Source organism: Microtus pennsylvanicus, chromosome 9, assembly GCF_037038515.1.
Source record: "Microtus pennsylvanicus isolate mMicPen1 chromosome 9, mMicPen1.hap1, whole genome shotgun sequence".
Classification (NCBI taxonomy): Eukaryota; Metazoa; Chordata; class Mammalia; order Rodentia; family Cricetidae; genus Microtus; species Microtus pennsylvanicus.
In genome coordinates this window covers 20637223-20652455 of record NC_134587.1, presented here as the reverse complement: position 1 = coordinate 20652455, position 15233 = coordinate 20637223, and the positions used below count along the sequence as shown (strand labels likewise).

The 15233-nt window shown below is 46.2% G+C and overlaps 1 protein-coding gene across 4 annotated transcripts in view; it reads right to left on the bottom strand.

Moving 5' to 3' along the window:
• LOC142857237 (lymphocyte antigen 75) overlaps window positions 1-14691 on the bottom strand; it is a 119506-nt gene extending 104815 nt beyond the window's left edge. The window contains exons 1-3 of one of the 4 annotated variants that reach the window (XR_012911791.1): window positions 14425-14604; window positions 8296-8667; window positions 287-457 (exon numbers count right to left, since the gene is read on the bottom strand). Coding sequence is in view for 3 of the 4 variants with exons in the window: in XM_075985101.1 (XP_075841216.1) it covers window positions 287-457; window positions 8296-8667; window positions 14425-14518 (637 nt within the window). In the remaining variant the exon portion in view is untranslated. Of the gene's footprint in view, window positions 1-286; window positions 458-8295; window positions 8668-11123; window positions 11201-14424 lie in introns of those variants that run through there. The other 3 variants (XM_075985101.1, XM_075985103.1, XM_075985100.1) reach the window with 3 other exon arrangements.
• Between the last annotated feature and the right edge of the window lie 542 nt (window positions 14692-15233).

Below are 15233 nucleotides of genomic sequence, written 5' to 3'. Positions count from 1 at the left end.
TCTGCTCATGCCCTTTCCGCTCTCCCCTGATGTATGTGAGCTTTTGCGATTCTCCCCCTCCTCGTTTTCCATGACCCAAACCGTCCTGCTTCTCTTCTTGACCCGCATCTGAAGGCCAGTTCCAAGCTGCACATGACTTCGTCCCCTTCCTGCAAAGGCGCATTCCTCATTTAGGATAGCATCTGTTGCAGACACTTTCAGGTCATCTTCAACAACTCCTCTCCCCCTTTGCCTCATATAAAGGGTTCTCTCTCCTTGCTATTGGGGTTCACCAGCCCATACATACCTGCTTTTAAGCAGATGCCCCACTTTTGATCATACTCATAATTCAGGGTAGTGGCACACCAGGGCCCATTATGGTCTCCATCAAGGATGCAGTCATGGTGCCACGTCTCACCAACCAAGAATGGAAACTCACAAGGTCTCCCGTGGGAGTTCCCATCTCTGGTATATATCTCTGCGGGATGGGGAGGAAACAGAGGGGAGTTAGAAGCTGAACAACCATCTTAGAATAGCTGTTTTCTCAAACTTGTAAAAGAGAGAGAGTTGGTTTCACGTATGAGCTGACAGTACTGAGCAGGCTATCGGCCGTGGAAACAGCATAGATTCTGACTGTACTTTGCAAGCTGGGGTCTCCTTTGTGCCTAGAGACGAGCTTAGTTCCTGCATTGAGACTCTCAGTGTTTACCTCAAGGGCTGTCCACTGTGTATTTGGTGACAGAGTAAGATCCCCTTTCTGGGATGTAAGCACTGAAAGACCCTGGCTTGATCAAGTCAGAAGAGACCGAGTCCAGCATGGGTGGCAGAGACAGCTACTTCTTCAAAATGGCTCTTTTGACGGAGATTCAACTCGCCTCCATTTCTTTAGTGAGTGTGGGGCCAAAGAAATACCTAAAACCACTATGCGATTGGACAGATGGACAAAGGACATCACTGCCCAACAGGTTGTGGCTTTTGAGGAAGTGAAGGAAGAAAGCTGCTAGATTCCTGAGTAGATATTTGGAGAGAGTCAGTACATGGTAATTCAGGTTATGAAAAAGAACTGGACTTAACAGGGCAGTGATGGGAGAAGCTGGTGGCTGGTGAGGTGGCAGACCTAGCTTTCCTTTTAATAATTTTCTCTGGTCCCCAGAGAGGCACTGGAAAACGATCACAATTTAGATACGCCTGGGACCCCAGAGGAAGTGCTCAATACTGTGCCAATAATAGTTATCTTGAAACTATGTCCTACAGAGCAGCTAACCATGTATTTGTCATCTGTTTCTCTTTAGCTTCAATTTCTTAAAAAACTCTGGTTATTATCCAATGAAAGAATGGCCATTAGGGAGAGTATAGTCATCAAGTCTCATTAACCTTCAGCAGGCTTTTGGGGTCCCTCGGAAAGTCTCATGGATTGGTTTAAAGTATGCATAAGATAGCATTTGATCCCACCTACATCCTTTATCATTCCCCATTGCTCACATGCCTGAAGCAGAGACTGAAGTTTGGAAGGTTTCAGGCCGCAGTACAAAAGAAATGAGAACCAAAAATGGGGTACAGATCTAAACAGAGAATTCTCTACAGAGGAATCTCAAATGGCCAAAAGGCACTTAAAGAATTGCTCAGTATCCTTAGCCATCAGAAAAATGCAAATCAAAACAACTCTGTGATATCATCTTAAGCCAGTCAGAATGGCTAAGATCAAAAAACACTAATGAAAACTTATGCTGCAGAGGATGTGGAGTAAGGGGAACACTCATCCACTGCTGGTGGGAGTGCAAACTTGTACAACCACCTTGAAAACCATTATGACGGTTTCTCAGAAAATTGGGAATCAATCTACCTCAAGACCCGGCAATACCACTCTTGGGCATATACCCAAAGGATGCACACTCAAATCACAGGACATTTGCTCAACTGTGTTCATAGCAGCATTATTCGTAATAGCTAGAACCTGGAAACAACCTAGATGCTTCTCAACTGAAGAATGGATAAAGAAAATGTGGTACATTTACACAAAGGTGTATTACTCAGCGGTAAAAAACAATGACATCATGAAATTGGCAGGCAAATGGATGGAACTCGAAAAAACCATTCTGAGTGAGGTAAATCAGACCCAGAAAGACAAACATGATATGTTCTCACTCAAAGTGGATATTAGACATAAAGCAAAGAACAACCAGCCTACAGTTCACAACTCCAGAGAAACCAGGAAATGAGGAGAACCCTAAGAGAGACATACATGGAGCCCCCGAGAAGGGGAAATAAACAAGATCTTCTGAATAAGAAGTGTGCATGTGTAGGGGGGTGGAAGGTGGGAGGGGAGGAGGGGAGGGCAGGTAGGGAGGAGGGAGGAGAACATGAGGGATCAGGAAGGTCAAGTTGGGGAAAGGACAGAGAGGGAGAGCAAGGGATGAGTTATTTTGATCGAGAGAGCCATTATGGGGTTAGCAAAAAACCTGGCACTAAGAAAATTCCCAGGAATCCACAAGGATGACCCCAGCTAAGACTCTAAGCAATAGTGGAGAGGGTGCCTGAACTGGCCTTCCCCTGTAATCAGATTGATGACTACCTTAATTGTCATCATAGAACCTTTACCCAGTAACTGACAGAAGCAGATGCAGAGATCCACAGCTAAGCACTAGGCCGAGCTCCTGGAATCCAGTTGTAGAGAAAGAGGAGCCATAATATGAGCAAAGGGGTCAAGACCAAGATGGGAAAAATTCACAGAAACAGCTGACCTGAGCTAGTGGGAGCTCACTGACTCTGGACTGACAGCTGGGGAACCTGCATGGGGGCTAAACTAGGCCCTCTGAATGTGGATGACAGTTACATGGCTTGGGCAGTCTGTGAGGCCATTGGCAGTGGAACCAGGATTTATCCCTAGTGCATGAACTGTGTTTTTGGAGCCCATTGCCTATAGAGGAATACCTTGCTCAACCTAGGTACTGGGGTGGGGTGGGGGAGGGCCTCAAGTGATATGACAGACTTTGTTTACTCCCTATGGGAGGCCTCACCTTCTCTGAGGAGTGGATGAGGGTAATGGTGGGGGGGGGGAGGTGGGAGGAGCGGGTGGAGGAAAGGGAGAGGGAGCTAGGATTGTTATATAAAATAAAAAGATTGGTTTTTTTAAAAAAATAAGCACACACATACACACAAAAAGAAGAAGTGAAAACCATCTAGATGCTTTCTGAAGAAAAGTAAATCTTTTGCGGGTCATTGATTTTGTTTTCCTATGCCCCAGAAATGGCTTTCCAGAGAACAATTTTGCTAGGAAGTGTGGTGGCCCATTGTTTTATAGAGAGCATGCACATCACATATGTTTCAGATTTGACCACACGAAAAATTTCCGGGGAGGCATGCATTCCTTTAATCCCAGCACTCAGGAGGCAGAGGCAGGTGGCCATCTGAGTTCCAGGTCAGCTTGGTCTACAGAGCAAGTTCCAGAATAGACAGAGCTACATAGGGAAATCCCATTTTGAAAAACCCAAACCAAAAAAGAAAAAGAAAAAGAAAAAAATTCCCCAAGGCAAATGATCAGTCTTCCTTCCCTATTACGATTCTGAGAGGACAATCCCGGAACGTGACGCAATGCTGCTGCTGCTGGGAGTGTCAAGTTTCCCTCAGGCTTTTCATTTCCCTGCACAAAGTGTTTTCCGAGTACACATTTCTGTACTTGGTCCTCACCACAAACCTGTGAGATCAGAGTTATTGGTGAAATTCCCACTTTTGAGGAAAAGGACACACTTGGTGGCTCTTCGCGAAGCACTGGCCAAGGACAGCCTCTTTGACTGCTCACCAACACGCAACCACAACTCCACACCACTGATGGCTTTTACAGGTTTCGAGTTTCACATGGCTCAAAGATGACTGTCATTATACAGTTCTCTGGGTCACACAGTGCCTTGTGAACAAATAGGCAAACAACAGCCATGCTGGATACAGGAAGCTAACTGATGCTCTCTGTTAATTAAGCATCGTATTCACACTTGTTCCTTGCTGTTGATGGACCACCCGCATCCTATGGGTTTTCTCTGTAAGACAGCTTCTCCTGACATGACTCCTCTCCTGGTGTGTGGGTCTGAGGTGACAGCGTCTTCAGGCTTGCAGCTGAATGTGCCATTGACACAAATTTGTGAATCAGGGAAAACAAATTGCCTTAGCCACCAGGCAACTAGTTAAAGAGTTTGGCAGGCTTCAAAGAGTCACCACAAGCAGAGTTCACAGTTAGTCCATCCTGTGCGTGAGTTGACGAACATGTGGGATGTGAACATGCCAGTTGGGTCAAGATATCTTATGATATAATTGTTATTATATCATAGCTAGTTAAAATTTTTTACAGTTAAATCATTTTTCGTATAAAGATATCTTATATGATGAAGTTTGTGGAAACACAAAACATAATGAGAAATAAATGTTAATATAGTCAATATAAAAAAATTAGGCTACAAAAGCTAAGGGAGAAATAGGACACTGCTATTTGGAGAAACAAATCCTAATTTTGATCCCCAGATTGGCTACAACAAGCTGGGTGACCTTGGACTTTACTTGGTTGAGACTTCTTTCCTTATTCCTATTTTGATAGACAGCATGGTTGGGCATGGACCCGAATGGGAAGTGAGAGAGACCTGGAAAAGGTCCCTCACTTTCAAATAGGAAGGGGCACAGGTAAATTTTAGAAGTTAGAATTGGCATTTAAGTTAGAACTTAATATCTGGTTAAATTTGAGCGGTGGGATAAGACAGCAGGACAATTCAAGAGGGACTTGTAGATTCCCAATTTGTAGAAACTCAGTAGCTCTGGGAAGGGTGGCAGCTTTGGCCTTGGCTTCTGTGCAACTAAAATCTGATGTGAATCTAAATTAGGTGGCTAACCTGAGTTCCAGGTCTAAAAAGTTTTCAACATTTCAAATATTACATTTGGAAAGGTAAAGAAACAAAGCCGGCCTGGCTCTGTCTCTCTCCTGGGCACTGTTGTGAAGGGTTTAAGGGCCCCCTCCTTATTTTTTGTGCTGATGATCATGTTAGCAGTCATGTGGATATTATTACCGCATAAATAAACACAAAAAATAAGAAAGAAAACAAAACAAGTTTCAGTGAAATGAAGATCCTTAAGGGTCTGAGGGAGTTTGAGATTCCAACTGTTCTCTCAAAAGTCCCATGGGCAGGAGGACATACAAAGTCCTGCCAGGGAAGTGATCCTTCCTAATCCCCCAACAAACAAATAAAACGAGCCATTCTTTTGGGTTTAGTGGGTTTTTTTTGGTTGTTGCATTAGGGATTCTACGTTTGTATGTGTGTGGGCACAGACTCGTGTGCATGTGTGTGAGGCGAGGAGTTGACACTGGTTTTCTTCCTTGATCACTCTTCAATTCACTTGAATCCAGAGTTTGCTGACTGGCCTAGACTAGCTAGCCAGGGATTGTTCGCCTCTACCTCGGGGGCAGTGAGATTATAAGCAGGCTGCCACACCCACCCAAGACTTCCAAGGGTGCTGAGGAGTCAAACTCTGGGTCTTCACGCTTGCACAGTGAGCATTTTCTGCACTGAGCTGGCCCTCGGGTAATAATCCTGAAGTTCCAAAGGAAGCTGGCCAAGAGAAACAATTTAGTGATTCAAAGATTAGGAGTTGAAGGAAAGGAAAACACATCTCCAAGTCTCTAATACTTCTTCATGAAGAGCAGAACTACACAGGCCTGGATTTTTATTTTTATTTTGATCTTCACAAGAAATACGAAGAGATCCTCTAGGCAGAGAATCCTGAGCAGATCATGGTTAGAATGGGGACTTAAGTTGCCATCCTAAGTCTATGGCCAAGTTTAAGAGGGGTCCTTTATCTTCCCTTCAAACTCATTGATGTTGACTATGGCCACAGACTGAGGATGAGGGAATAAAGATATCTTGAGGGAGGGGGGAGAGTAGAACACAGGTGATGTGGAGGTGAAAAGAGAAATAATGGGAGGAGGGAATTAAGTGAGGAGAGGAGTGGGAGTCTAGGGCGGAGGAGGGATTTAGAGAAGAATAATTAACAATTAGGAAGCTTTAAAAAAAGCGATACAAAACCTGCTTTTAAAGTAGAAGTTTCATATAAATGAATATCAACATATTTTCATATGCAAGAATCTACTTGCCTTTACCCTACACAGAAGCCATAGGTTGCAAATTAAAGGCCCAGTGTCAAGTGTTGTTGTTGGTCAGAGGTGTCCCCCAAATCCCCAAACAATCAGGCTACTGACACTGCTTTCTGTTGCCCAACAGAACTTGATGGTCAGACCTTATTGCTGAAGATACCACACATGTTGGTCACAGGACGTGGAGAAATCAAGTTGGCACAGAGCAGGAAGTTTTCACCTTGCTGGGTAGCTTCCATGGTACTACTGGAAGATGTTTTCTAGTCTGACAGGAGTGGGAGGGAGTCGGCCAACAGTTTTACCCAGCTACAACTCCTGTGAGCTGCAGTGATGACCAGTGTGGCAAGAAAATGCCTATCAGTAGGACAGTGGCACAATGTAATGGGGTGGCCAGTCAATGCCTGATTGGATTTAAGGCCCACTCCATAGAAGGAAACAGAGGCCTGGCATGTGTATATGGTCTACAACCTCTGGCTGGAGAGCTCACAGGTCCAAGGGAGGATCTACTATTAGTCTGTGAAATGGACATAATATAAAACCTCCATTTAAATTTATACCTCTCTACCCGTTGCTTAGCACAGCTCTCTGACCCCATCAGCCAGTCTCTTTGTGCAGTCGTGGTGGGGGCCAACACAAAAGCTCAAACTGGCCAAGTGCCGAGAACAAGTGGAGTGCTCAGCCGCAAGCGGACCATCGACAGCATAGCCCTTCTCAGGGCCTAGGGAACAGCCCAGAGGAGGGATGGAAAGATGATAGTGGAGCCAGAGGTCCGGGAGGATGGGCTCGCAACAGTGTCTCCTGCACACGACAGGCCTGCTGCACTCAGGAGCGTGCAGCTGCTGTGATCGCCTGCAGAAGATGTGGCCCAGGTCAAGCCGGTCGACATTCTAGCATGGGGTAGGAACGGGTTCTTGAGCCCTTATCTCTAACTGAGCAGCTATGGACAGTTGGTGGCGTCTGTGGCAGGGAGAGTCAGTTTTCTTGAAGGATGTGTTACAGATAGGTTGACTGTATTCCAGGGGAAGGTCCCACAGCTGGGACTACATGAGCAGCAAAAACAGTGAGTTATTATTAAAAAAAAATGGATATGAATTTGGAAGCTAAGTAAGTGGGGGATGGGCCTGGGAAGTATCTGGAGAAGGAGGTGGAAGTAAAAATGATCAAAATATGTTGCATTAAATTCTCGAAGACTCATTGCAATCTAGAGCAAATGTCAAGGCCATATTCATATAGTTGTTTTTGGAAACGACCTAAGAAAAGTTCACACTTAAAATGTCAAATCATAAAGACAAAGAGCAACATGTGATACCTATGCCAAAGATGAAAATATTATAAAAGCCCATGAGCCTTTCAAAATATTTCCATTATATTAAATTTCTCAGGCATGGAACAAAAACACTTCTTGCTCTTTCTTAATTTCTTTTTAAATTTAGGATTAGACCAATATTATTAGATTATGTGCCTTTAGCTTATATGAAGTATTTCCTATCAGTATATATAACATTTCTTTCTTCCTAGCATTCAGAATGGCATCATAGGAAGTAAACGAGGCATAGGAATTCAAGTACTGGGCTTTGTGTGCCTCCTGATAACACACCTAAGCTTTTGTAGCTCTATCTATGAAGGGGACGGACGAGTGAGGTACCCAGCAGCCTCACAGGTGCATAACACTGCAGCTCACGGTGCCTGCTCACTGTGACTTCATCTAAACTCAGTCATGGGAACCAAGGAAAGCCTGAGTAAAAAGTGTATTGTTGACCTGGGGACAGCCACGCCAAGGGCCAATGCCTCAGACCCACGGAAAGTCGGCAAAGCCTTCTCCATATGGATCAGGCTGCGAAAGGCAAGGCTTTCCTGTGGTTCAAGTACAAGTGATTACCTATGATTGACCAGTGTGTGTGCTAAAACTAGCAACTGCAGATTCTTTTTCGTGGGTGTTTAAAGCTGGAGACTGCTAGCCCACAGAGACCTTGTGCCAGGGCTAGGCAGCCCTTCCCGCTGCACTATTCCTAATAAACGCACTGAGGTTCTGGGTCGCTTCAGTAGAGAGAACCACTCCATCAGACTACATACAGTTCTCTGAACCCAGTAAGGCTCCCAGGTCCGAGCTGTGCTGGGTGTGATATTTAATGCCAAATTAGACAACCATTCCAGCAAGAGGGTCAAAATGCCTCTCCTGTACTCACCATGGTAAGGCTGTTTACAAAGACTCTCCCTGGAGCCTCCCTTCTTCCAGACAGCGGACGAATTGGTGCTGGCTATGGCATAGCCGTCTTTCAGGTCCAGCCTGTACTGGGCAGCACTGTACAGGGAATGGTGCTCACATTTCCACCACAGCATGGCACTGGAGTCACAGCGGAACATGCGCAGGTTGTTGGTGGTTTTGGTAATATCTAGGCCCAGGCACTTTTGGGATTCCAGGTGAAAGAGGCGGTGCTGGGACACCCACTTCCATAACAAGCTTCCGGTGTCACTGCAGTCCTGCGCCACGATCCAGTCGGACAGTGGCCGGATGCACTTGCCGGTGTTTTCATCCACGACGGTGAACGGATCATTACCTGGGTCAGGACAGCCAAAGGAAGACATTTCAGGATTCTGAGTCACATGACCAGTGCACCTTGATCTCGCTTGTTTGTGGAGGAGAGTGATTAGCACAGGATGGCGCTGACCCTTGGGCCTGGGAAACGCACACGTTTTTTCGAGGCGTGAGGGTCAGTGTGTGCGAAGGGCAGGGCCTCTCAAGCCAGTCTGCTTGGCCTTATACTTTGCCTCTGCTGTGCCATGGGAGCACAGCAAATTGTTTAGTTTTTCTACTTCGGATTTCTCATTTGTGAGGCTGTACCCATTTCACACTGTGGACGTGGGGATGAGGAAAAGAGCTGACCCACATCAGCAGGGTGTGGGGTGTGCACTTGATGTTGCTATCCCGCGAAAGGTTCCCTGTTTTGCCTACACAGCAACTCCTTAGTGTCCCCTTTTCCTCCACAAGCCATCTGCGGCCAATGAAAAAGCATCCTGCATCCACCTGGGACCACAACTCTGTCTTGCAGCTTTAGTGTCCACAGTACAGCAACCACGCTATTGGAATTTGCTCTCACTTCAGCTCCTTCCCCGTCACCAATTGTGAAGGCCGGGATCTATGTTCTTCTGGCTCAGGGCAAGTTACTGTGGTCATGCAAAGGGGAATCTACTTGAAAACCACTTCTCCCGAGCCTTCCGTGGAAGCCTCGGTCCATTGAGGTCCATCAGTGGAGATGGGAACGCTTCCGAGAAGGCAGGGGTAGAAAAATTGGGGTAAAGCAATGGAAGGAAATAGAGGATCTGGGTTCTGAGGGTGGTGAGGCTGTGGCCAGGAGAGACAGAGGCTGGGGATTCACCAAGTAAAGCACCAGACACTGGGCTTCAGGGACAACCCAAGCCACCAGCTCCAACATCTGGCATGTGTGCATAAGAGAAAATAAATGAGCAGTAACCAGTGGAAGCGGAAGACAAGTGATGGGGCCTCTCTGACTGATCTCCCGGCACTCTGCAGGACCTGGGGCAGACCTCAGCAGAGATGGAGATAAAAGTTCTTTCAGCCTTTAATCCCAGCACTTGGGAAGCAGAGGCAGGTGGATCTCTGTGAGTTCCAGGCCAACCTGGTCTATAAAAGCTAATTCCAGGACAGGCACCAAAGTTACAGAGAAACCTTGTCTCGAAAAAACCAAAAAGAAAAAAAAAATTCTCTCACCTTAGTAGATTGGGAACTCAGAACCAAATCTAACTGATTTTCTAAAAAAAAACAAAGTGATTCGGTGTTTCTCAGACACCCGAGTTTGAGGACCAGGATTTACGAGATTACAACAACAAATCACAGTGAAACGCTTTGGTCAGTTCCTTTACAAAGAGAAAAAAGTATGGCGTAGATGGTCACGGTGATGAACCTAAAGTCAGACTATTTTAGAGAAGCTTAAACAGTCATTGTCAACGAATCAGAGTACAGCAGAACAGCACGAAAAATTTCAGTTCTCAAAAGGTGTTTTCATTCTGAGGTCAGCTTCCCAGCTTACCAACCCTGAAAAGTTCCTCAAGTCACGGGTTAAAGACTTAAAAATGATTACTGTTGGCTAGAGGGGAAATTTCATCACGTAAGCCACAGCTTGCAGAATTCTATCTGATCATGTGGACTTTGGGTGGAATTTTGCTTTGTTTCACTTTAAGTAGCAGCAGCAGCAAGGCAAACAATGAGAAATAACAACAAAAAAAAGCCTTACCGCGGTGGTTATTTCCGCCTTCAAATTTGAATTTTAAAAAGATCACAGGCTGGGGTGCTGGCTCCCTGGTTAAAAGCACTTGCCACACAAGTATGAGGACATCAAACCCGCCTAAGAGCTGACCTGTAGCATGAGCATACATAATTCTAGTGTTCCCACAGGAAATGAAGGCAGAGACAGGAGATCCCAGACAGCTCTTGGGTCAGTTAACCTGGCCTACACAGCAAACAAGCAGACAGAAAAACCAAGCCAAACCTACCAACACAAAACAACAGAACAACAAAGAAAACCTGTCTCAAATAAGGTGGAACGTGGGGACCAACAATCTCCCTTTATAGTGCATTTGGTGTGTGGTGTGCATGTATACACACACACATACACACACACACACACACACAAATAAAACACTGCACAGGGCTGCTATTAGGTGGGTTTGGGCAACAGCATCTGTCCCCACTCTTTCTTCTGTGACACCCTCTGTCATTTTTTCTTTGATGGTCACAGGTTGGGAAGATAGTGAGTGAAAAGGAAGATTTTTCTCTTATGTGCTTCTCCAACATATTCAGTTGCCCCTCAGATACCTGACTTATCCTTTTCCTACACTACTCTCTTCCCCTGGGAGATTCGCAGAAGCCACTTCCCACGGTCCTCATATCTCTGAGTATCAGACAAAAGCTGTGGAATACAGGTAAACCATTGCAGAGCTAGCATCCCACGCCTTCACCAAGTACCAGCGCCCTAGCTCCCCAGGCCTCACCAACCTTTGCTAAGGTCATTGCGTCTTCTTCTCACAGATGTCCACATCACAGATGCTCACACCGCTATACTGCTAGTGGCATTTGAAATCATTCTCCTGTCATTTATAGTGAACATGTGGAGTTACACAAGTCCCGCTTTACCAACACGTACCAGGAGAAAGTAAGTTTCACTTTTCATTTCTACAATTAAGCTACTCCCAGGACACTTGTGGGCTTACCAACTTGGTAGGGAGCAGACTACAGGCCGGGTATGGAGGAGCAGAGAGGAGCAAAGGGGAAGCTGCCAAGGATCTTAAGTAAGTTGTGCTTTTGAATGTGTGTAGTTATGTGTGTCAGACTAAACCTGCGCATGAACCGAGTGTGTAATCAAGACCAACACTTGACACATCAATGAGATTTCCAAGGACAGTGATTCATCATTAATGCTTTAGGAAACTTATCATTAGCCTTCATATATAATGTATGTGTAAGTATTAATAAATATTTCCTGGGGGGGGGAGAGATTTAGTCTCTCATAATAGTTTTCTATATCGCTTTTATCCTTAAGCGATAGCCCTTCAGTCTGCCTCGGTTTTGTGGCATTATGGGATTGTGGATTGAAGAATGGAAAAGAAAACCGATAAACTAAAAATAATTTCTTATTTAGAAAAAAATGTTTTACAAGGTCATATAAACTATTTGAGAAATAGTTACCATCTTGTGAAGGTAACTGCAATTTTTAATGACTATTTTTTGGTGCTATGCATCAGATCCAGAACCTTGAGCAGGCTAGCGAGCACCCTTGCACTGAGGTCTTCCCGAGCCCCAGAGGGGATTCTGCCCACAGCTTTATAGTACACGCTGTTCACTTTCCATCTCTGCACTGATCTTCAATGGAGTTTTCACATTCCCCTCCAAATTTGTGTTTGGGACAAATCTAAAGGGCAGAGGTTGGTGACAAGAAATGTTAACTACATCTTGGCGTCTTTTTTATATGATTCATTTTATATAAAGACTTTGTTGAGGTTTAAGGGAATAGTCAAAGAGCACTGTCATAAGTTATAACTGACAATATTTTTTTAGCATTATTATTTCTAGCAAAGAAAATCGCCGCTTTCAACATTTTCTCGTTGTCTAGTCACGAGGCCTGTTGTTAGGCCCTGCACAAAGGGCTCTGCATATCCTGGGAGGGAGACTGGATGTGAGCATATACCCATTATAATACCCATCATAACCACAGACCCACGGGAAGGAAAAAGGCGTGGGGAAGAGGAGAGGCCAGAGTCGGTGGCATTGATCATTCCCAGGGAATGTCGAAGTTTTCTTTGCTAAGTGTTCTGTGGTCTCTGTCGAGTGTAAAGAGCATACAGATGTAGGAGAGACTCACACATCTGGGTTTGCTAGTTCAAAGCAAGCCCTGGAGGGACAATGGGGTCCATCGCAGTACGCTAGGTATCAGAAAGCCGATAACCCTGATTGGACGGTGTGGCTGGCGAGATGCTCAGAAATCCCTGAAGGATCACATTACTTCATGGTGTTAGCGCTCCAAGAAGCAGAATAATAATACTAATAATAAAAACTTGGCATCTCTCCAAGAACAGAGAGATACTCTTTCAGCATTTGAGTGGTCAGGACCAGCTGCCCAAGCCTCCTGGGTTCATGTGACCAAGTGTATGCCATCCTGAATCTTACCCACTGCCAAACAAACTAACAAAACAGATGGAAGGTCAAACTCCAGTTCTGGGCTGGAGACATGCATGACTCAATGGATAAGAACGCTTGTTGGTCAGGCATGAGGACTCGAGTTCGAATCCCCAGTGCCCACATTCTATTAAATGTAAGGAAAAAAAGAAAAGAAGAATCCCTGCAACCCCACAGTCTTGAAGGGGAGACAAGCAGAGAGATCCCAGGCGCTCGGGAGCGGCCAGGGTTGACAAAATGGTGAACTTAAGGTTCATTGAGAGACCCAGTCTCAGGCGTATAAGGTAGACAGTGATAGAACAGGGGATGGGACATCCTTCACTGGCTTTCTGGAATGTGCGTGTACATGTGTGTGAGTGCGCGCGCGCGCGCACACACACACACACACACACACACACACACACACTATCTCAATCAAGGCCCCTCTTCCTAGGTCACAGTAGCTTGTGTTGAGCTGGCAACAAACACACACACCCTAACCAGGCCATTGGAAAATTAAGGAAATCTAAAAATTTGTGAGGGAATGAAACAGGACTCAGGATGGAAGGTAAGAGAATAGAAGGGGGTGTGGCTGGAGGGCAGCAGGTCAGCACTCTTTCGCTGGAAATTGCTGCAAGTTGATTTTTCTTCTTGGATTGTGCAGCAGACAGAATTGAACTCTCATATCACTAAACTATTTTACTATTAATATCTCCTTTGGCGATTTCCAGAGCAAAGGGTCAAAGAAACATCAAGAGGAGTGAGTCAAGACAGGACGCATTAAAGGTTCTTTTCTTGGTGCAGAGAGGTTGATGACACCCACCCTTGCAGGAGACTTCCCATAACTCTGGGCAATCTACGTCAGACAGTAACTAAACTCAACTCCAAAGAAAACAAGAGCCACAGCCCTCAAATCCACCTTAACCCTCTTCAAGAGAGCAGAAGCAGTGGGTTAATGTTTACAGCCTATCTACAGCACAATCAGGTAACAAGGTCAGTGACACACCTTTTGCTGAAGCAAAAAGAAAATAAAAGCAAAATCTAACTGCAAGATCTAAGTGGGTTGGTGGCGCTGGCACCACCCTGGGCTTCACAGAAGGCATCCTCTCCCCACTGACAGGAAGTGACCTGCACTTCTATCTGGGGCCAGCTGCCTGAGTGGGGGGAATATATGGAGATAATAACAAAATTAGAAGGGCCGCTGCTTCAGGTGACAGGGAAGGGCATCCCAAGTCTCTTGGCTGACTTCTGAAGACAATGGTTGAACCAGACTTCCTCTTCAATGCGTTCAGTGCCGGCAATGAAGTCAGGATCTCTGGGAATTCCTTGCGGTGAGGGTGAAGGTTCAACCTTATCATGAAGGGACCAAGATAACTAAAGGGAGACAGGGATGCAAGAGGAAATGGGGAACCCCGGGGAAGCATGATTTTAGGGGACAGCCGAGGCACAAGGGGCAGAGAAGACTCTGCGAAAACTGTGGTTTCCTCTATGCAGAGCGTTCCTTCGCACCACATGGCCCCTGCCGACCGCTCTCCTACGCCAGACCTTCCCGTTTGTCTACTCCAGAGACAGAGAGCAAGGCGACTGTGACCTGATCCTGAGGAGGCAAACGCTCAGAGCAGCAGCGTCGAGGCCACCCGGTTACCTGACAGCTCGGAAGGCTCCGCAAGCTCGAAGCATCGCAGCAACAGCACGAGCAGCCCCGCTGCACGGCCCGGGGTGGCCCAGCGAGTCCCCATCTCCCGTCCCAGGCCTCGGCTGTTCACACCCGCTCCTGAGGTGAGTCCCGCTGGGCTCACGGTGCCGCCGGGGCAACCTCTGGGGCGTGCAGGCCCCGCCCTCGCCGCCCTCCACCAATCAGAGCTGCGCCTCGGGTCCCGGACCGAGCGGGGGCGCAGGATTTCCCCACCCACTGCAGACGTCTGTGAGGGTTTGGGACCTCCAGAAGGCGGGAAGAGCGCTCAGGAAAACCACAGGGCATGGGGTACCGGCTCCCCCTCTCTGCAGCAAAGTTGGGGAAGTGCGGCTCTGTTCGTCTAGGACTTGCTCTTCGGGGCAGATAGACAAGGCAGGGAGAGAGAACTTCGTACCGTGGAGGGCTGGAAATGCGCACCCAACCCTGCCCACTCCGGCTTGGGGAACTGTATGCTTGGATCTGTGGAGTCTGTGGTCAAGCCAAAGACCTCAGTTCTACTTAGCAACACCTTAGTCATTTTGGTTACATGAACAAAGGTAGAAAAAAAGGCCCTTGGAGATTGACCTGAAGTTGTCAAACAATATTGAAAGTAACAGTTATTCCTGCCACTATACTACTTTTTAAGGCGTTTTAGCCATTTGTTCTCTGAAAGCTTTTTTTCTTTGATAATCAAGTAGTAATAACCCAGTTGAAATGTGGAAGTCTGTATCTAGAATCTGAAATTCAATCCTACTTATTCTGTGCATTGGACAACACTA